Below are 24,145 nucleotides of genomic sequence, written 5' to 3'. Positions count from 1 at the left end.
GACTGCGATTTTTCTACTTTGTTCGTTGCGAATTATTGAAATTTGCGCTTCAATATAAAATCCCTTGAGTTGTGAGGTGCGTTCAGTGATTACATTTTACTGCCAAAAAACCTCAAACCAATTGAAATTCATCGGCAACTTTGTGAGATGGAATAATGAGTGATGGTGCATTCAGTTTCAAAATGGCCCACCAATGTTCATGATGAGGACCACAGCGTCGACCTAGTCTTCTGACTGATGATAAAAATCGACGAAAAAATTCGTGAAAATCGCCACATTACTATTATGGAACTCTCGCTTCATTTACCCCAAATTTCATGAAGTTTACTGCATGAAATTGTATCGGGGAAGCTTAGTTATCACAAGCGGCAAATTTCTACAGAGATGGTATTGAAAAGCTTGTGCATCGTTATAAATGCCTCAATTTAAATGGCGAATATGTAGAAAAATAGTTTAAGATTGTCCCTTTCAAATATATATAATAACATTTCTTTTTTAATTGGTTAGTTTTTTATTTCAAAACATAAGTTACTTTCTGGATAGCCCTCGTATATCGTTGAAAAGCTCTCAATGAGGGCTTATTACTCAGTTACGAAAAAGTCCAAAATCCAATTTTTTTGGACACTTTTGGTTCAGTCTATTGCAATCAAAAGGGGAGGTGTACAACTAGATGTTACAACAATACTAAATCCAAAATTTCAACATCTTACGGCTAATAGTTTTTGAGTAGTACGAGATACAGGCGTCACGCCGAAACTAGTCAAAATGGATTCAGGGATGGTCAAAATGGTTATTTCCGTTGAAATCTGAAAGCCGAAATTTTTTGCGATCACAATACTTCCTTTACTTTGTACAAGGAAGTAATAAGAATGCTCAATATCGGTTAGACATATATGAGTGTTAAATTACATTAGTTTAAGGGAATACAGGCTTTAGGTCAAGCATTAATGAAAACCTATTAAATATAAAAATGCCAAGTATTTATTTAATCTTATATCAATAGAAAGATCACAAAAAAACTTATTTTTACACAAGCATTGGCTTCAATCAGTATAAATATTTATATGTTTATGTCTACTAAACACATTAAGTAATAATTTAAATATTTTTAAAACATATACTAAATAAATATAAAATTATTCCAAACAAAATTAAAAAAAGATTGTAATGTAAACATTAAATTACCTGATAAAAAGAAACATCAAAATTTAGTATCTATACACTGACTTTGGCAACGTATACACATTGTTTCCAGGGGATCATAATTACTCATATTTTGTTGATATGTGAATCACTAATTAAATAAACCATTTATTCTTATTAGTACATAATAATACATTTTATATATATACAATTAATATATATAAATTGTGTGTCATTGGAAATTGAAAAATATGATACTCCATAGATAATAAGGGAATCTTCCAGCATTTGCCAGAAAGGATCAAGGGAAATTATAGTAAAACCTTCAACAGAGCAGCATCACAAAATACATAAATAATTATTAACAAAAATACATGAAATTAAAAGTTCATATTAATTATTCAAAATACAAATGCATGAAATAATCATCCTGATCCCTGTAAGGAAAGACACCACCTGCCTTGTAACAATCCCAGTTTCCACACAACCTGCTCTTTTCCTAGCCCTGAAGGGCTTTACCAGAAGTCGTCTTTTAGACCCTCTAAACGATAACACAACACAGTCATCAGTTTGGCCTCTGTCAGGATACCACCAATGCAAATGCTTAGGCGCACACTTCTATTAGTGTATTTACACTACCTACCATCGCCTTCGTACGGCCTCTTCCAACCATGACCATCTACAATAACTTATAACCTTCAACTATCAAATTACCCGATTTGCAATCCCTGCGCCTTCCTATAACACCAAAAGATTTTCATACAAAAACTCTTCCCATATCTAACTTCAATTAGACTATGTACTCAGATCATTACTTGATTATATCATTACATGAAATAATATTAAAGTAAATACATGTAGATATTAAGTAAAAAAAAAAAAAAAAACTACAAAATAATTAAAAAGATTTTATTGAAAATTATTTGAGCACATATTTATGTGCACATTGAAAGGAATGCAGAAAATCTAGGGGTATTTAATTTTTTAATTACTATTATTTAAAAATTAATCAACAGATACAAAGAAAGATCCATCTATTTTTCCCCTAAAATTGTTAATTAGGAGAATCCTAACCAATGCCATATTGATTTTGCATATAATATTGTAGTTTAACTTATTTTAAAATTTTGGTTGCCATATTGGATTTCATTGCGATTTTATCCACCTTATGTTCCTGGTTAAAATACATGTAAAGGCAAATGTGAGATTAAATTAAAATACTTATCATTAAAAAAAGACAAGTACTTTAACATGTAACAAGAATAACATATGTAACATACATGAGATTGTATTAAAAAATTCATGTTATTACATAATACATTTGGGTAATAACGTTTCATGAGGAATTCCTTCTCGTACAAAAAAGAAAAAAGAAATCAGTTAAAAAATTCATATTTTACCCTACATAATGACATTAAAATAATAATAGCAAATTTCTCTATTAAAGAAACCACATTACAGTTCAGTTATTTTTTTAAAAAACGTACAACTTAAACAAAAGTAACAATGGTTATTATAAATCATAGAATTTTCATGATTATTACGGTTTCTAACCTCAACTAATAAGTTGTCTACTTTTGCACAACTCAATTGTTTCAAATATTGGGTTAGTATATTTTTATTCAAAATTTGTCTGCAAGTAATAAACCCAAATAATTTTTTTTTTCTTTAAACCATTCATACATTCTTTTATGTCCTTTTGTTCAGTAAACTAGTGGCATATTCATAACTATTGACAATTGTGTAGTTAGGCAATCAATATATTATGACGATTCAAAGAAAACATTTTTGTCTTTGGCAGAGACACAAGTACATTTTGGCCCCTAGGAGTTTAGAAAATAACTACTGAATATAAATACATACATACACAATATAAATAATATATATACATACAATGTACGTAATATATTGTACATTTGGAAAAATATAGTTAAAAGAAGAGACAGACTTATAGGCCACATACTAAGGCATACTGGAATAGTCGCTTTAATATTGGAAGGACAGGTAGAAGGAAAAAATTGTGTAGGCAGGCCACGTTTGGAATATGTAAAACAAATTGTTAGGGATGTAGGATGTAGAGGGTAAACTGAAATGAAACGACTAGCACTAGATAGGGAATCTTGGAGAGCTGCATCAAACCAGTCAAATGACTGAAGACAAAAAAAAAAAAATACTGTGTAACTTATATGAAAAAGACAAACATATATATATATTTTTTATTATTAATCATGTTGTCCAGCATGTTTCAATTAATAATTCCAACAAAACCGCCATAAACACACCAAATATTAATTTTATATTACCCGAGATATCTTATTTAAACATCTGATGAATCAATGGATTCAAAAAGTAGCTTATTATGTAAACTGCTAAGTTTATATTGAACTTGCTAATCATTTTGGATGTGTATGGTAATTTTTGTTAGAGATTATATGTATATAAAATAATTAGTATGAACGGTTGTTTTTGAAGGGGATTATTAATAATATAATCTTTTATAGTTTGCAGAGAATTTGCAACAGGTGTAAGCCTCATTTTGGATTTCAGTTGGACTGGCTGGAAACAGGGTAAATTGCTGTCTCAGGCAGCTGGGGTACCTTACATTAGAGCTGGAGTATCAATTCACCCATTTTTGCATGTTGTAGATGATACTCTTACTACACTTCGTAATGCTACTGATGCTGTCTTAATCTTTGAAAATGATATACGTAAGTAATCATTAATTTCTTAAGTAAGAATATAATTTTTATATAATTTGTAAATTGAAGAACATAAATAATTTTATAAGTATTTATAAAAATAATTATATAATTTTTAATTTTCTATGTAAAATATGTATGAAATTACATTAGTAAAATTATGTTATGTTTAAAACTTATGTGATATAACAAATCCAGTTACTAAAATAAATATTAACATAAATATTTATTTATAGCTGACTTCACTTCAGAGTGGTAGAATGCTACAAATTTATATAGAATTTATATTTTGGCTGAATTTAACAGTTTATTTTCTTCATGTTCAAAAATGTTTTATTTATTTTGGTTTTCAGTTGACTTTCATAACTCAGTAGTAATGAGCATAACTAGTTATGATTTAAAACTTGAATACAGAAAAATAGTTACTGGTAGTTAATATGAGAAACTGAAAATTAAATATTGTCTAGGATTTCTAAATAATTTTTTTTTGAAAATGCCTATATTGTACTAGTAAAAAGTCTTTACATATATCTTCAATACATGATTTTATGGTGTTATTTTAAACGATTATATGAGTATGTACTCAAACACTTAGTACTAAAAACACAAAATTTTCTTAACATGAATGCGCTTTCAGTTAGTAAATTATACTGTGATTTTCATCAGTTTTTTCTATTAATAATAATAACTTCACAAATAAAATAAAATTTCTATTAATTTATCTATATTTACTAATTTTTTTTTAGAGCTGGAGCAAAGCCTTTATTATTTGGTAGAATACTCTCGTCTCAGAGTACTAGCTTTAAATGGTTTAAATGTAACAACAACGAAAACTATAGCAAATATGATTCCCATGCCATCATTTCTTGTCATTATTGCAGACACATTTCATATCAACAATATATTTTCTCAAGTAAGTGTAAATGGTGATATTTAATTAATTTTATATTCATTTTAAGTATTAAAAATGCATAAAGATTAATGTTGTTACATATTCTATTAATTTGGTTTTTGCAGAGCTTGACATTCTGTCTTGCGTCAATAAAAAAAAAACACAATTTTAACATAGAAAAATTCAAAAAGGCTGTATGCTAGTCAGGAATAAGGGATATTAGAACTATTTTTTTTTTTTTTGCTATTTTTGTCAGTTATCGTTATAATTAATATCTTCAAACATCCTTTCATAAAAACTGGATATTTATGAAACAGATTTATGAGATTTTGTACGATAACTTCTGGATATGCTTCATTGAGCCATTTAAATTTGGTTACAATTGGTCAATTGAGTTAGGAGATACGGTTACCATAGATCTCATATTTCAAAATTCTACTCAAAAGTAAAATAATCTTTTTTCATATTTATTTTCTTGAATACTTAAATATTTTAATATAAGTATACAAGAGAAAAAACAATTTTTTATCCTCTTTCGAGAGTTTTGCCCTTGGTAGCCAGAGTAGCACTATTCTCCCAGCTTTGTCAGAAAAGTTATGCTACATCTGGTAACTTCTTTTTTTATTAAATAATAACTATTTAACTTTTTCTATTTAAAACTTCTGTTCATTTTCTCTCTTACTCTCCCTCTGTAACTTACTCACTCTCTTTGTTACCCACTCCTCTGTCTGACACTTTTTCTTTTTTTAATTTTATTTATTGTAATTAGATTATTTTGATCACATTTCTTGTTACTTATATTATGTTTCGTATTGAACAGTAATAAATAAAAAAAAATAGTCATTAAAAAAAAGTACATATATTTTATTGCTACTTATATAAGATCGTCTGGCAGCAAATAGTACTTGGGTAACAGTTCTAGTAGAAAAGTAAATAAAATAAAATATATCTCTAAGTCTGTTATTACAGATTAAAATAAAATTTGAAATTTAATTTACAGGCAATGGAAGCGAATTTACTAAAGAAGGACGACCGCTGGAATTTAGTATTTACTGACTTTAATTATGAAAAGTTTCACACAGGGCTTCTATCAGTATCAATAACAAAATATGTCATGAAAAAAACTGTTTGCTGCCCACTAGCTCAACTGCCAGAAACTTGTGCCTGTCCAGAATTTGTTAAGGTATGTTCAAAACCTACGTTAAATATACAGTGCTATTAGCCATTAATGTCCCAGTGTTGGGGAAAGACTCAGCAATTTATTATATATGCTTGTTTATGTGTAATTTAAAATCTTACCATAAATTATGACTATAAATAATTTTATTTACATGAATTACAGGTAACTCCAGCTTTTATTAGTTTGTTATCAAAGACAATAGGTGAAGTGTTTGCAGATATGATAAAAAATAAAAGTTATACTGAACCACTGAAATCTGATTGTCTCTTAGCAGAAATAAAAACTCCAAACAATCTAGCTACAAAGTTTTATAATTCTGTATCTCAGGTAATAAAACTATTAATAATTAACATTTGTATACAATGTAGCTGATAATTAAAATTAATTAAAAATTAATTTTAATTATCAGCCACATTAATTTTACTTTCACCCACTTCATTTTTTTAAGGTAAAAAGATGAAGTGGGTGAAAGTTTTTAAAATCGGAATGCTACTGTACTTCTATATTGGTTTGTACGTTACGTGGAATACAATTAAATTAATGGTTACAATCAGTAAGAATTTAGAGGACTGTTTTAGGGATTCAATAAGACTTTACTGGATGATTTATAATGGCGAAGAGAAGAATTTTATGCACAAGATTCATTTATAATTTTCTAAAGCAATAATAAAGCCCACTGTCAACATGTGTGGCAAAATAGTATTGTCTTTTTCATTCACCAAAAGATTATATGTTAGAATCCTGTAAAGATAATTTTTCAAACATTAAAAACATAACATATAAATTTCCTACACACAAATCTTAAGCTTACATGGTAAATTAATCACTTAAAAAACTACAATCCCAACATTAACCATCAAAATAAGGTTTGTTGGATAACCTTAAAAAAGTACATGAATTTCAGAATTCAAGGTTTATATCAAGAGGAATTTTTTTACAAGAGACAACTAACTATAGAATATCCACAAAAATTCTTCATAATGTTAAAAAAATTTGTTTGTATATATGATTCTTATTAGCAACATTTTGAAAAATAAATGTATGCTATTTTTTATTAAGATAATAACTGATGTTACATTTTAATAATCATAAAATAACAGAAATTGATATTAAGTTAAGTGTAATTGGAAAATAATAATTGGAATTAGGCGGTAAAGGTAGATGATGTACCATCAGAGTTGTTATTGTTGTTTAAGAGAAGCAGGGCTGGATATAAAGATTAGCATTTCAATTTTTTGAGACTGGAGAAAGAAGTATCATCAAATTAAAAAAAAAGTAATATTATACAAATGTTCTGCACTATCAGTCTAACAACCCATGCACAAAAATTACACTAGTATAGTTCACAGATGAATACAATGTGAAGTAGAACAAGGTGCAGATGAACAAGATATAGTTCACTTTCTGATAGAGGTCAGCTATAAAGGAGACCATTCTGGGTTTGAAAAAGTCAGTAGACTAAAACAGAATAAAACTGTCTTACTGATATGGAGAAAGCATTAAATGATCTAGAATGGAACACTTTAAAATTTCAAAGAGAATATAGAATTGAACATACATAGAAAAAGTAACACAGGAATTGGATAAATTTAAGATTAGAATAACTTGTAAGGAGGGAAAACAAAGATAAGATTCATTGATGACAATATTATTTATGAAGAACAAGAAGTTTGAAGAAATTCTGAGCTGCATGGATTTATTATAAGAGAAACTCAGTTTAAAAATAAATAAGATTATAACAAACTATGAATGGCAGAAAGAAGAATAATGAGAAATTAAGTAGAGAATGCACCTATAAAAACATACGTTTTGAACTGACAGTCGAAAAAGGTCTGGAACTCTTTTTCTGAAATACATCTTAGTTTTTTATCATGCTTGATACTATTAATTTCAGAAACTCTTTATTCTTTCAGTGCAGTCTTTAATTTTGGGAGAAAAAGCAGAAATTATAAAGGATAAGTCTGGTAAATAAGGAGAATGACCTAATAATTAATTTTTGGACCAGAAGGTGATATGATTCATGTTCTAAGATTTGTAATTTTAATGACACATGATCAACAGAATTCAAATGTTTTCCTCTGAAGTCACATAATTTTTCAGCATCATTCAATTTCATATTAATTACACCACCAAATATAGACTATAATAAATTTTGTACTGTATTCACATTTCTATCTACTATTTTTGTTTTTGGCTGCCCATTTCTGGTAACCACACTTTATTTATCGTTGAATCTAATCTGCCAGTCAAAAGCATATGATTGTTTTAGAGCATTTTTATGGTATAGTTTTTGAGCACATTTTCAGTCAATCACCTTGACATTTAGATACTTTTTATTATCACAACTTACATGATTCTACCCAAATCATTACAAAGGCAAGAATATTGCTCATCCCAGAAATTAAATTATCACATCTCTTGAACATCAGAAGTTGAAGTATTTTATTTAAATAATAAACTAAGAACCAAGTACAGTAGATATCAAGAGTAAATTTTACTCTTGCTTTTCATTAAAGCAAGGTGAGCTTTTATGCACAAAAGAAGTCTGCTATTTTCAAATATTGATCAATTATGAAAGAAATTTAAAAAAGTTTCATGTGCAACATCTTATGGGAATGAAAAATAGGAGTTTTGAGAGTTTTTGTAATGTGGTGTTACAGGAGGATACTGAAAATTAGGTCAGTCAATAAAATTCAAAATGAAGAGTTCTTAAGATGATAGAATGTCAGATTCTTATAGTAATAAGCTTGCTTAGGGATTAATTTATAAGACATCCAGTACAGTAATGGAGGAACATTTAGAAGATAAAAACTATAGTCAAGAAGACAAAAGGAGAAGAAAGAATGGATTTAATAATGATAATTATGATTTGGTAAATATGTTGAAATAAAATAAATGCTGAAACATAAAGACAAACGTTGATTGAGTATGTAGGATGTAATATCATAAATAAGAGTTTATACCATTAATAAATTTTTTTTTTTTAGTTCAACATATTGATTGGTTACAGACAATGGCTATAACATAATAAGCATGACAATGACCACATATATTAAAGAATACACCCATATTACTATTGAATATTCACATTAATAAAACAACTAATAATTATCGCTTCTATCTAAATAATGTATGCTTTGCTATTAGGTGACAGCAAATTAAATCAATATTTAATAAAAAAATAATAATCATTAATATAAATAAGTAAATAATAATTTTTATGTCACATGCATAGGTAAACAGAAATCCGGGAATACATTTTTCATCTAATTCTTTAGAAATTTATCCTCAGTTAGAATTTCTAATCACAGTAACACCTAGCAGACCATCTTCCTTAGAAGATAATCCTGCAGGTGATACCAAACTGGCTAATTGGGATACAGAAAATGGTCTTCAAACTGCCCCAGGACTGGTTGTCAATCCAGTGAAACGCTTTTTTCGAATTGGGACATCAAAGGTAAATTTTAATTACAGTATAATTATTCTTCATAGTAAATACTTTTAATTTTAAATCTTGCATAATAAGAATTATAATATAATATTTCATAAAAATTTGAATAGATCAAAGAATTAATGAATGTTAAATGAAAGTCATCAGTTTGATATGCAGTAAAACAGAAATGCCTTTCAAGGCATTTCTTATTATATGTCCTATGGAAAAAATAAAAACTTGAGTTTGATAAGAAAATGATAGTTACAGAAGTATACAGGATGAAAGTACATAGTTTAATTAAAATTTATTATTTATTTTTGGATAATTGGATAGTGTAATAAACAACAGATACAGGTCTACAAAAAGTAGAAAGGACTTCACATACCTCCTACCCATGTTTGTTGAGGAGCTGAAATTACGACTTAAAGAAAATATTAACAGCAAACCACATTTCTCAATTTGGTGCAGCAATATAAAATTCTACTTGTTAACAGTGAAACACAAGCCTAAATATTTTAACAAAAAATATTTATATATAGAATAATTGCTATTCACAAACTGAAAGCTTACCATTGGGATCAGCTAAAACTGCTATCAAAGTATCTCTGAAATATTTACACAAAATTTTGAAAATAACATAATTCATAGCATATTAAATACACAGCAACTATTATTGTGCATAATATAAGTAGATTATATTTTAGTCATATATAATCTTACTATAAATAACGAACATTTGATAATTTTAAATAAGCTTAATTACAATAAAAAATTTTAATTTACTCAAAATAGAAGACAACGGAAAAATATTTTTTTTTTTATATTGATATCAAAATAAAAACATATACAATATAATACAAACATCAGTTTATTGGAAACCCACAAAAAAAGTATTATAATACATTTAAATTCTAACCCATGGTCACAAAAAATTAATATATATATATAAACATGATATTTAGAGCTATTCATTATAAAAAAAAAACAATAAAAATAGACTCAAAAGGAATAGATGAAATAAAACTAATAGAATATTTAATGGTTTTATGATAAAATTATAGAAACAATATATAAAAAATGCCATGATAATTATACTAAAACACAACAGAAAAATAACACAAAGATTAATAGTTTATACTTAAAATACAATTGCACAAATAAAATAATAAAGAAAAATTATTAACATATGTAATAAAAATAATATAAAAAGCATGTAACCCAAATTATCACGGTATAAAATATTTAAAAATAAAAATAAAAGAGGATTATACAAAACTAAATGCATCAAATGGAATAATATTTTTATTGGTAAAACCTGTTTATCATTTAAAAAAGGATTTATTGAAAATTACACAGCACACAAAAAAAGAGATATATTTAATGTAGCTGACCATTTGTTAGAATGCAAACATAGTATTACTAATTACAGAAATAATTTAGAGATTTTTAATGTTGTAATAATGATTAAAAAAATGAATATACTTGAGAAATATTACATTTATAAATATAAACAGATATATAAAGTGATAAATTATTATACCACATTCGAAGATAGCGATTTAATTAAAAACATAATAAAAATACAATCTAATGGAAGGCAATAATGACAATAGAACAAAGGAAAAACTATGTTTTAAATATTACATTATTCCACTACTAGATAGCAGAATCTGCATGTATATTCATAATAAATTTCAAAATTTTTAAAACAGAAAACAATTTTGACAAATTATAAAATGAATATGTTTCAATAGAATTCAATACCAATTGAAGATGAGGGATCCTGTGAAAATCGATATTGGAAATTAATATAAGTTTTACCTAATTACTGTGTTTTGGTGCTTTATATATATTAAAAAATACTATTTGTAGAACAAATAAGCTTTTAATGTGATATTTTTGGTCCCTACAAAAACTTATTATAAATATTAAAAATTACTACTGATGTTATTGTTGGCAGTTTTTATGAGTTAGGAAGATAAGATAGATAGATAGATGATATGGATGAAATATGTGTTACATTTGCAGTGAGTTTAGTTCATTTTGTACATTATTGTTGTATGTTTTTTTTACATTCCATAATGTTTGAATATGTTGAAATTAAATCTTTTTCATTAATGGGTTGCTGTTAAATTTGTGTTGGTATCATTGGATTTGGTTAACTTCATGTTCTACGGTTTTATATGTCCTTTTTATTTTTTAAGCAGTATACTGTTGGCCAATTTAGACATGCAAACAGAACAATTTTATATAAACATTCAAGGGCTTCTTATCTGTTTTGGTAAAAATTGATTCTATTTTATGCATCACTGCATTTCTTTTATAGTTTTACCAGTTTAAGTAGATTAATGTAATGCATAACTTGGTTTGGTTGCCAACATTTCCATTTTTAAGGAAAGTTCATTTACATGATTTTAGATGATACAGATGTATGAACTGTGTCTTGTGCTTCTAAATACTACAGTTTTTATGAAGCTAAATGATTTGATGTGTTCTAAGCAGCGTTTTTTTTTTTTTTTCACTTTTTTGTAAAATATTCATGCTGCTAACTTTATGTATTGCTGAGATCAAAAGAACTTATTTATTTATTATGTTGCAATTCAGCTGTAAAATAAAATCTGCATAAACATGAGGCAGTTGAAATGTAATGCGCAATGGAACGTAACAGGAGAATAAAATGTTGCACAAAGCAATAGGTACTGCCATCTTTTGGTTTTATTTCTTTATTACAAACATTCCAGAACTTGTTGATCCATGCCCTTTCATTTTCTGCCAGTAGCCATTGTTATGGAGAAAAGTACATCTGCTATATCAACGTGTGTAAAACAACAGGCAGTAATCAAATGTTTAACTATGAAAAAAGGGAATACATTGTCATCTTAAAGACATTTATGGTGATGAAAAATAGCAGATAATAGATGATTATCATTGGTTCACCACAATTAAAAAATAATGAAGCCAATAATAAACCCTCTGCTAAACAATCTCTTATCAGCGATCTGTGATTCCAAACATGTGGTACATGACTGATTACTTGGGTCAACAGTAAATTCGATGCGAAACACAGAGACTTTAAAACATCTTAGAAGTGTGAGTCAGGTATGACTATCCACAGAGCTGATAATTCTGCAACACTAAGCTTGGCCATATATCATTTACAACTATCGAGGTTCTTCTGATATTGAAATCTGAGTCTATTTTACACCCTCCATACTCACCAAATTTGGCACCCTGTAATTTTCATTTCTTTCCACAATGAAAGAGGGATACTAAGGATATTCATTTCATTATGGAAGATGAACTGAAGAATGAAGTGATGTGGATCAAGAAAAGACCACCAGTATTCTTCATTGACAGAATGAGTAAATTGGTTCACCAGTGACAGTGAGAGATATTTGTATCTATAAATGGTGACTACAAGCAAGATTATAATTAAAATTTTTGTAGCAAGTAAAATTTACTTTTATATTGTATTTGTTTGATTTGTATTTGCACTTTCCATTTACAAGATATAAGTGATTGTGCGTTACATTCCAGCCCCCCCTCATAAATATATAATTATTCACATAGTTTTGTGTGACTTTGTGTCAATACTGATCAACATAACATACATCTGCATAATATAATTTTATGGGCATGATTGTTCTTCATATCTGAGACAAATATTACTTTTCTACATACTCCAAATTTACCTCTATAAAAAAAAGTATTTATATGACTGGAAACATCACCAAATCATCTGCATACAATAATACTCTAATAATTTAATTAACTTACCAAATTTTACCCTTCTCCTAACTTCATTGTGTGAATTAGGAATGAATAAATAAAATAAGTGATTAGGAGAAACACCCTTTTTTCAAAGCAGCCATTTAGTATTTCAAAGTGTTCTGTCAGCTTCCTCTCCCATTAAAACAAACAAAAAACAATATTACTAAATAAACCTGTTTCAGAAATTTCACAGATTTACAGCTTAAATATAAACTTAATTTACAAAAAAGTGTCTGCCAATCTACATAGTCAAGTGCTGATTTAAACTTTGCAAAAAAAGACATACATTTTTACTTTTATAATTAAAAATCATATTAATTACACAGAAGAAATGAAAAATGTTACCTACTCCAGAATAATCCCTTCTAAAGCAGAGTTGATCATTTAAAACTCCATTCCTAGACACCCATTTTCGATTCTACCAAACTAAATTTGGTTTTATTAAAACTAAATTTTAATAATTTCATTCATGATATGCGTCTGCAATTTTCTACTGAGATTTATAACATTTATCTTGTAAATTGGAAAAATAATTTATTGATTTAGTGTACTGGCATATTCTCATTTTGACATATTTTATTAAGTAATCAACATTGATTTTAGATGATAATTAACTAATTCTAAGATTTTCTATTGGCTCTCCACAAATTACTACTTACATAAAAATTCAAAATCTCTTGCTCATTTGAAAATAATCCAACATTTCTAAAATTATTACCATAATCTATACTCTATATCTATAAAATACAAATCAGAATATGTATAGTGTCATTTTTTTATTTATTATCAAAAAGGGTCAGTTATAATAAACTTTAACTTTACCAGTCAATGCCTACCTACATATTACAAATGTTGTAATTAAAGGACCAGACTGCAAAGGAAACTGTTTAGTCTTTTGAAATAAAACAATTAAAAAAAATAATACTTAGACAAATGCTTTCATATAATAAATAATATAACTGTTTTATTAAAATGAAAAAAAAATCTCTCTTTTTCTTTTTAGTCAGTTCCATGGGCATATCCATCAAGAGATCCACTGACAGGAAAAGTTAAGATTGACAGTAATGGAGCAGAAATCTGGGAAGGATACTGCATTGATTTTACAAAACAACTTGCAAAGGATATGAATTTTGAATATGAGTTAGTAATTAATAATAAATTTGGATCAAGGGCACCTGATGGTTCTTGGGATGGCGTTATTGGTGACCTTAGTACTGGAGTAAGTAAAAATCATTTCTTTTGTTTAACACAGTGCATCACTAAAAATGTTATTACAAAAATCCAATAAAATGCTTTTGTATTCATTTTATTACTTTTTTTTTTAAATATCAAAGTAATAAGTTTAAAATGCTAATTGGTAAAATAAATTAGATTAATAGTACTGCATCCAAAATTTCAATCCACCAAAATAATAGTTACGCATTAAAGATAGTAAAATGATTAAGGCCCAAGGTACATAAATTTAAAAAAGGTATGTGTATATAATATATACATTGCAAAAAATTTAGAAACATATTCTACAAGTGAAAATAAAAAAAAAACTTCATAAACATGGGTCCAGAAATGCTTTGTTTTTAAGTTATTAATTGTGAAAAGTTTTTCCCCGATTTCTGCTTTAAAGGTAAAATGAAACAAAATTGATACTTAGAACTTAAGAAGTAAATTTGGTGTTTCAATGTGGCTTTTTATTTGAACAATTGAATTAAACAGGTCCCAGAACTGTATTTCTAGAAATGTTTTTGAGAAAATTTTATCGTAAAACAGAAAAAACTGATATCACAAAATATCATTTTTTTATATTTAATGTACAATAAATAACTTTGTTAAATTGCAAGTAAAAAAAAAAAACAAAAAACATTGCAACAAAATTTATAAAGATTTTAATTCTGAGAATCGTGTAGGGAATGCCAATTGAACACGAGGAAGAGTTAAAGAAATTTGCTTTATTTTGGTTTAAAATCTAGTATTTTTCTGCCAATGTTTTGCTATTTATTTGCTGTGTTTTGTTTTCCTACATCTTCATTTTGGGGTATTCCATTTTAATTCAAAAAATGATCAGTGAATCACTATTTTTCATTTTGATATCTGTGTATGATAACTACCCACCTTGTAGTGGCCAAAAAATATTTTTTTATATTTAAAAAAAAAATTTTCTTGCGTAATAGACTATTTTCTAACTTGGCAACAGGTAAAAACAGCCATTTTTGCCACTTTTTCCAATTTTCCGAATTTTTTCAATAATAAAAATTGAGTTTTAAAATTTGTTTACAAAAAATTAAAAAAAAATAGTTTTAAATTTTAAATGAATTAAAATAATATTCATCCCTAGTGAATGTGAAGTGAAAAATCATATAGAGAATAACTACATAAAGATGGGTAACTTTAATAAAATAACCTAGTCTGAGCATTAACTAGGATTAGGAACGTTTATCCTGAAAAGATTAATGAGGTCAATTTTAGTGGCATGATTACTTTTTGAGTCTTTTTTAGACTATTCCCCAAAATCGGGTTTAAGTCTGGGGAATTGCCTGGCCACAGGATAACTTTTTCGACTTATTGGCAATAATTGGTGTGGCGCCAAATCTTGTTGGAACTCTCCATTGCCTTGTGAGAATTTATTTTGTAGTTGTCACAACCCATCCTTCAGAATACTGATAAATCCAATACTTTTCTACATGCCATCTACTGGAAGTAATGAACAAGCTTTCAAATGTTAAATAACCCAAAAAATTTTTTTCTGGGGAGGTTTAACTGATTATTGGGTATGAACTTAGAGATGCATTTTCATCTGATGCTTTTTGTAAAGTTTGGTAGCTTTGCCCCTGGATATAAAAATGTGTCTCATTTGAAAACATAACATTTTTCTAGTCTTCTTTTGTCCAGTTAGCATGTTCTTTGGCCCAAAAGAGCCTTTTTAACATTGCTGGTGTTAACAGCTTCTTTTTAACTGACCAGTGAGCTTTCAGTCCTGCTGCAAGAAATCGGTATCTAAACAGTTGTCATGTATAAATTTATTCCACTAGCTGCTAATTCTCTATTTAAATTTACATCAGATAGTTTGGATCAGATTTACCTTTTCTCAGCAATAACCAATCCTGTGTTGGAGTAGTTTTTCTTTTATGGCCACATTTGCCTTTCCTTGAGGTGAAAAGGTACGAGTAAGTTTTAAAATAGCATTGACTGACCAACCTAGTCCAATACCACACTCAGAAGCTATTTTGTCATATTATCACATTGGTATGCTCAGAAAGAGAAACAATTTCTAAATGCTTTCTTGGGGTTATGTCCATAATTACATATTCAAGATACAGAAAAAAATACAAAAATAGGATTTTGTAATAAAAAATGAAATCAACTTTCACAAAGGACTATTTCTAACATGAAAATTGCAAAATAATGAAAGAACAATAATCTCACATTACAGAGACAACTTAAAGAATGGATTTGGTTAAACAGTGTAGCCACAACATAGAATTAAACAAAAAATGCTCTTTGTTTGTATTAATCTGCATGCTACAGTACTTACAAAACCTTTAATCAATAATCTTTTTTCTTTATTTCAGAAAACAGATATCATAATGGCACAATTAACTATGACTTCTGAAAGAGAAGAGGTTATCGATTTCGTTGCCCCATACTTTGAACAAGGTGGTTTTAGTATTGGTAAGCAGAAGTAATGTTATACATTCTTATAAGAATGATTTTCTGATTATTTTGCCCACAACCCTTTATTTTTTTTTTTTTTGTCCAATCATTTGACTGGTTTGATGCGGCTCTCCAAGATTCCCTATCTAGTGCTAGTCGTTTCATTTCAGTATACCCTCTACATACTACATCCCTAACAATTTGTTTTACATATTCCAAATGTGACCTGCCTACACAATTTTTTCCTTCTACCTGTCCTTCCAATATTAAAGCGACTATTTCAGGATGCCTTAGTATGTGGCCTATAAGTCTGTCTCTTCTTTTAACTATATTTTTCCAAATGCTTCTTTCTTCATCAATATGCCGCAATACCTCTTCATTTGTCACTTTATCCACCCATCTGATTTTTAACATTCTCCTATAGCACCACATTTCAAAAGCTTCTAATCTTTTCTTCTCAGATACTCCATTGTCCAAGTACTCGATTGTCCAAGTTTCAGTAGTTCCATATAAAGCGACACTCCAAACATACACTTTCAAAAATCTTTTCCTGACATTTAAATTAATTTTTGATGTAAACAAATTATATTTCTTACTGAAGGCTTGTTTAGCTTGTGCTATTCGGCATTTTATATCGCTCCTGCTTCATCCATCTGTAGTTCTACTTCCCAAATAACAAGATTCTTCTACCTCTATAATCTTTTCTCCTCCTATTTTCACATTCAGTGGTCCTTCTTTGTTATTTCTACTACATTTCATTACTTTTGTTTTGTTCTTGTTTATTTTCATGCGATAGTTCTTGCGTAGGACTTCATCTATGCCGTTCATTGTTTCTTCTAAATCCTTTTTACTCTCGGCTAGAATTACTATATCATCAGCAAATCGTAGCATCTTTATCTTTTCACCTTGTACTGTTAGTTAACTGCTAGTTCCATGTAAAGATTAAAAAGTAACGGAGACAGGGAACACCCTTGTCGGACTCCCTTTCTTATTACGGCTTCTTTCTTATGTTCTTCAATTGTTACTGTTGCTGTTTGGTTCCTGTACATGTTAGCAATTGTTCTTCTATCTCTGTATTTGAACCCTAATTTTTTTTAAATGCTGAACATTTTATTCCAGTCTATGTTATCGAATCCCTTTTCTAGGTCTATAAACGCCAAGTATGTTGATTTGTTTTTCTTTAATCTTCCTTCTACTATTAATCTGAGGCCTAAAATTGCTTCCCTTGTCCCTATACTTTTCATGAAACCAAATTGGTCTTCTCCTAACACTTCCTCCACTCTCCTCTCAATTCTTCTGTATACAATTCTAGTTAAGATTTTCGATGCATGACTAGTTAAACTAATTGTTCTGTATTCTTCACATTTATCTGCCCCTGATTTCTTTGGTATCATTAACTATAAGTCTGATGGAAATTCCCCTTTTTCATAAATATTATACACCAGTTTGTATAATCGATCAGTCGCTTCCTCACCTGCACTGCACAGTAATTCTATAGGTATTCCGTCTATTCCAGGAGCCTTTCTGCCATTTAAATCTTTTAGACTTTACCTTTCGTATTATATATTGGTGTACCATCTTTGTTTAACACATTATTAGATTTTAATTTATGCACCCCAAAATTTTCCTTAACTTTCCTGTATGCTCTGTCTATTTTACCAATGTTCATTTCTCTTTCCACTTCTGAACATTTTTCTTCAATCCACTCTTCTTTCGCCAGTTTGCACTTCCTGTTTATAGCATTTCTTAATTGCCGATAGTTCCTTTTACTTTCTTCATCACTAGCATTCTTATATTTTCTACGTTCATCCATCAGCTGCAATATATCGTCTGAAACCCAAGGTTTTCTACCAGTTCTCTTTATTCCGCCTAAGTTTGCTTCTGCTGATTTAAGAATTTCCTTTTTAACATTCTCCCATTCTTCTTCTACATTTTCTACCTTATCTTTTTTACTCAGACCTCTTGCGATGTCCTCCTCAAAAATCTTCTTTATCTCCTCTTCCTCAAGCTTCTCTAAATTCCACCGATTCATCTGACACCTTTTCTTCAGGTTTTTAAACCCCAATCTACATTTCATTATCACCAAATTATGGTCGCTATCAATGTCTGCTCCAGAGTAAGTTTTGCAGTCAACGAGTTGATTTCTAAATCTTTGCTTAACCATGATATAATCTATCTGATACCTTGCAGTATCGCCTGGCTTTTTCCAAGTGTATATTCTTCTATTATGATTTTTAAATTGGGTGTTGGCAATTACTAAATTATACTTCGTGCAAAACTCTATAAGTCGGTCCCCTCTTTCATTCCTTTTGCCCAGCCCGTATTCACCCACAATATTTCCTTCCTTGCCTTTTCCAATGCTTGCATTCCAATCTCCAACTATTATTAAATTTTCATCTCCTTTTACGTGTTTAATTGCTTCATCAATCTCTTCGTATACACATTCTACCTCATCATCATCATGGGCGCTTTTAGGCATATAGACGTTAACAATCGTTGTCGGTTTAGGTTTTGATTTTATCCTTATTACAATGATTCTATCGCTATGCGTCTTGAAATACTCCACTCTCCTCCCTGTCTTCTTGTTCATCACGAAACCTACGCCTGCCTGCCCATTATTTGACGCTGAGTTAATTACTCTAAAATCACCTGGCCAAAAGTCGCCTTCCTCTTCCCACCGAACCTCACTACTTCCTACTAATACTATATAAATACTACTAATACTTTATATAAAATGCATTCTTCCTGCCAAAATTATGTAGTACAACAAGAATTGGTCATTTTTTTTTAACTTCACCAAAATTATTTAATACACGTACAATCTACATGAAATATGTTCACATTTAAAAATTCACAATATATGCTAGCTCTTCAAAATACATAATTGTCTAAAAAAAAAAAACTGCTATATAATTTTAATTTTCTTGGTTTTGGCTCTGCTGCAGCAGCATAGATCTAAAGTATAAAGTATAATGATTGGCCAAAATTTTGGGTATCAGAGTTTTTTGCAAATGTTGATGTTTCACACTAATAAAAAAAAAAACAAAAAATTTAAAGAAATTTCTAGATGATGTAAGTTTGTTGTCCTGTATTTTCAATGATATCTGTGAACCAGAACATAAATATTTGAAATGACTCAAAAAATTTCTATAAATGGAAATTATTCTATTTCAACATAGAAGTGCTAATTGTTTTGTGGGGAGTATCTTGTTATATGGAACTGAAGCATGGTTGACGAGAAAGAGGGACTGAATTGAAACTTTTCAGATGTGGATATGGAGAAGGATGGGGAAAATAAGATCGATGGATAAAGTGAGTAACGAAGAAGTAATGAATTGGATTACAGACGAATGAGATCTTTCGTCTGAAAATTAGTTAGGCCATGGGGTCGAGAGAATAGAGTCTTAACTGCAATGGAAGGGTCAGAAGGAAGAGAAAGAGAATGAAGGATAAAGTTAATAAATGAGGTGAAGATTGGATATTATAAATGATGAAGAAAAAAGTTTGAGACAGTGATGGATGGAGGAGGCAAAACTGGCATAAGGGACCTGTTACCATGTAGTAAACTAGAGGATGATGAAATGAAGTTATCACAGACTGAGCAGATATGATATAATGTATATAATATTGTTACCAAGTAGAAATGAATGCATTAATTTTTTGTTTTCACTTTCTGCACCAATCATTTTATGATTATATTAAATAAGCTATGTACAGAGATATAACAGGCACCAGTCAGTTCCTTTCTTGATGGTTAAGCTGTTTTATACAGCCAATTTTTCTAGTTAACAAAGTGATGTCACATACAGGCATTGATATCACTTATATTTTGATTGACTTGATTTGCTGTTGTCCAACACAATGTCCAACTAAATGAAGAAAGCAACTGGAAATCACTTCAAATTTTCCTTAATACATCTGTTATGGATACTTGTTATTCTAAAGAATGACTACACTATTTTAAGGAGGAATTTAGATTTTTGCAACAAATTGTTGCATATATTGCATTTCTGCACCTGACAAACACTATAATTATACAATTAATCCAATCTGTTCTTTTTTTAATATTTCATTAAGTTTTTTAAAAATCCACATTTACTAACAGTGAAATAATATGCACCAATTGAATTTGTTTCAGTAATGAGGAAACCAGTCCGTAAAACATCTCTATTCAAATTTATGACTGTACTAAGATTAGAGGTCTGGCTAAGTATTCTAGCATCACTTACAATAACAGGCATTATGATTTGGTTTCTTGACAAATATTCTCCATACAGTGCACAGAATAATAAACAACTATATCCTTATCCTTGCAGGTATGATTTTAAAATTTAATACAGTACAGTCACAGTAATCCGAATCCTCAGTAATCTAAACGCCATTATTCTTAAAAAAAAAAAAAAAAAAAATTACCATTTTTTATATATTTCTTTATAAAGAAAAAATCTAGAATACGCAAAATATTAAATTAATTTTATCACTGTTCAGTTTTATTGCATCAATACAATATTATTTGTAGGATATAAAATATTATTTGAAAAAATATTTAATATAATTAAAATGTTATTTAAAATATTAGGATACAAAAAATAAAATAAAATCTACTCACATCGAAAAAAAATTTAGAATTATACAAACATCATATTATAAACAATTTGACTGCAATAGATGAAAGGTTCATAACTACTGAAAGATATTGAGTTGAAGTTGGTAGATCAATAGCTTTCAGCAAATTAAGACAATGCAACAAAAATCTAACCAAAGAAGAAATTATTATCTAGATGTAAGATGTAAGAAGTGACAAAAAAAAATGACAGTGAAAACAGTATAACTAATGAAGAAACACAGATTTAGTATTGTACAGTTTAGTGTAATTCAGTTAAGCACCTTAGGCTATGGAGAACAATCTTTCATTAGTTTGGCAGTATTTGCTATACTGTATTTTCTTTAAAAATAAAAATGTCACAAAAAGCAAGATTTTTTTCAAGGCTAAGTAACCTATAGTGATAACATTATAAAATGAAAAGAATATATGGTGCAGAATATGTATTATTAAGTCAATAATTTATATTATAAATAATATTTAATAATTCAAATGAATCTGACACCATACGTGTTCAAATTATTGTGACTGTACTGTAAATAAATTGTTTTATTATTTATAAATTTTTAGTAAATTTAAATAGCACTAAGTAAGTTTCTTATTACCTTTCATTTTATTTTTGATTCTGCTTTATGATAAAAAATGTTGAGTAATTTACGGTATACCTTCACTTAATAAAATAAATAATCATTTTTATTATATCTAGTAACATTTATACAGCTTACCTACTGTTTCTCACTAGATGGTAAACCTGGCACATCCAGGTTTAGTGTAGGTAAAACCAGGATAAGGAAGTTGCCTTACATAATACTTTTAAAAATCCTAATCCTGGATAAACCCTCACTTGATTTGTATAATCAGTCTTAAAATTTGTGGAAATTCATTTAAAAGTTTACAAATTTGAAAAAACAATTTGTTATAACGTACGATTTATTCAACTTTTCATGAGTTCATTAATCACTACTGAAGGTTTGCTCTTTTCCCATCATTGTGTCTATCAGTTCATCTATCTAAAAATTTCTAGCACCGTCTTCCACAGAACTATCATTTATACTATCATTGCTATAAACATATGAACTGTGTCAGTGTTCGTCTGTTTCAAAAGACAAATCTCAGCACACTGCTGTCAGCAGTGACAATGAAAAATTCTAAATTTCACTGAATAAGTGCTTTACAAGAATTGAATATAATGGATTACAGGTGGTCTTGAAAAATGATGCACTTATTATGGCTAATGTATGTGCTCCAGGAGCTCAACAACAGTTTATTTCAACTACTGGTTAAAAGTCAATTTTGGAATAACCCTTACTTTCATATAGAATATTTATTATATGAAAAGAGTAATAAGATTCCTGCTGAAATTTACAAGAATATACATCTCCTTAAAATAATGAAAAAAGAAACTTATAAAAACATGGATCCAGCAACTTTGTTTTCATGTTAATGCCAGCCAAAAATTAAACAATAGCACTCTTATGGTAATCCAATTTATGAGCTAAATTACAATTGTTTCTTTTTACAGAAAAATAGCCAAAAATTGTAACTTTTCACATTTATTTTTAAAAATTACTAAATTTGAAAAAAAAAGATTGCTATAAATCCTGTAGAATATTTATTAGAGAGTATATTTGAGTAAGCAACTCAATTATACCTTGCAGAAAAGTAAATAGGGTTATATTTTCAATAAAAATTGAAATATTATGCTGAGGATTGGCTGTCTGTTTTTATTACCAATCCAGTAATGCACTATATAATACTAGATATGCTATAATACTATATAATAGTATAATACTATATATACTTGTAACTTTTGTGTGTGTGTGTGTGTGTGATGTAACATCTCACGTTAAAACAATACACAACATGCATGTTTAATGTAAGTAGTACGGGTATACTAGTTAGTTTTCATGTCCAGAATTAAATCTTTGCTGGATTCTTCCTACAAAATTGAGGTGTCGATAGCCTTGTCGTTGCTTGTTATCAGGTCATTATAAGTCCAGGAGTGAGTAATCAGAGGGCATCCTAGAAGGCTTTTGTAGTCTTAGATCAGTTAACAGTGGTATATTGTGTCCCTTTCAATACATCGCCACTTAACAAAGTTTTTTCCATCCATCACACCTGTTTGTAGGTGAGTTAGCATTCTCAACCACTGTGCCGCAGCACATTAGTGTGCCCAAACCTTTGATGTAGTGCCATAAAAATGTAGATGGCAACTAAGCCATACAATTTGATTGGCCAGAGCTTCAAAGCAGTCGCTGTATAGTTTATTATTCGAGGAATGCATTGCATATTGAAAGAAGCCACCAATTGTTGATGTTCTCACAAGTTTGCTTTTAGAAATATACTCAGTTACTCTATGTTCATTTTAAATACCAATGTTTTTTCAACCTTGCCTTTTTGAACTTAATGCAATTTAAAGTACGTACACCTATTCATATTTTTCATACTTGTTTCAGATTTCATATATATATATATATATGTATTTTTTGATTTTTTTTTTAAAGAATTTAAAGTGGATAAATCTGTAATTAAAAAACAAAATAATGCGAAACAGAAACAGTAAATCCAGGAAACAAAAGTAAACTCTGTGCATAACAAATAAAAACTACAAAGTATAAGTAATCGTCAATACACAGAAGATTATTTGAACTTTGGGCTCACGTGGACTGGAGAATTCCTCTTTGTGTCATATGTGAAAAAATTATAAAACAATGCAATGGTACCAAGAAAATAAAAATATCACTTTAATATTAAACATGCAAATCTTATATCAAATGAT

General features: G+C 28.7%; 1 protein-coding gene across 1 annotated transcript in view; it reads left to right on the top strand.

Moving 5' to 3' along the window:
• Positions 1–24,145, top strand: part of LOC142321116 (uncharacterized) — a 65,783-nt gene that overhangs the window by 18,290 nt on the left and 23,348 nt on the right. The window contains exons 5-12 of the mRNA XM_075359108.1: positions 3,645–3,851; positions 4,589–4,755; positions 5,735–5,917; positions 6,077–6,232; positions 9,150–9,371; positions 14,122–14,337; positions 16,682–16,781; positions 20,902–21,079. Coding sequence (XP_075215223.1) covers positions 3,645–3,851; positions 4,589–4,755; positions 5,735–5,917; positions 6,077–6,232; positions 9,150–9,371; positions 14,122–14,337; positions 16,682–16,781; positions 20,902–21,079 — 1,429 coding nt within the window. The remainder of the gene's footprint in view (positions 1–3,644; positions 3,852–4,588; positions 4,756–5,734; positions 5,918–6,076; positions 6,233–9,149; positions 9,372–14,121; positions 14,338–16,681; positions 16,782–20,901; positions 21,080–24,145) is intronic.

This window comes from Lycorma delicatula, chromosome 3 (assembly GCF_047948215.1).
Source record: "Lycorma delicatula isolate Av1 chromosome 3, ASM4794821v1, whole genome shotgun sequence".
NCBI lineage: Eukaryota > Metazoa > Arthropoda > Insecta > Hemiptera > Fulgoridae > Lycorma > Lycorma delicatula.
Note: the sequence above shows the minus strand (reverse complement) of the source record. Positions and strands in the feature narration are given on the sequence as shown.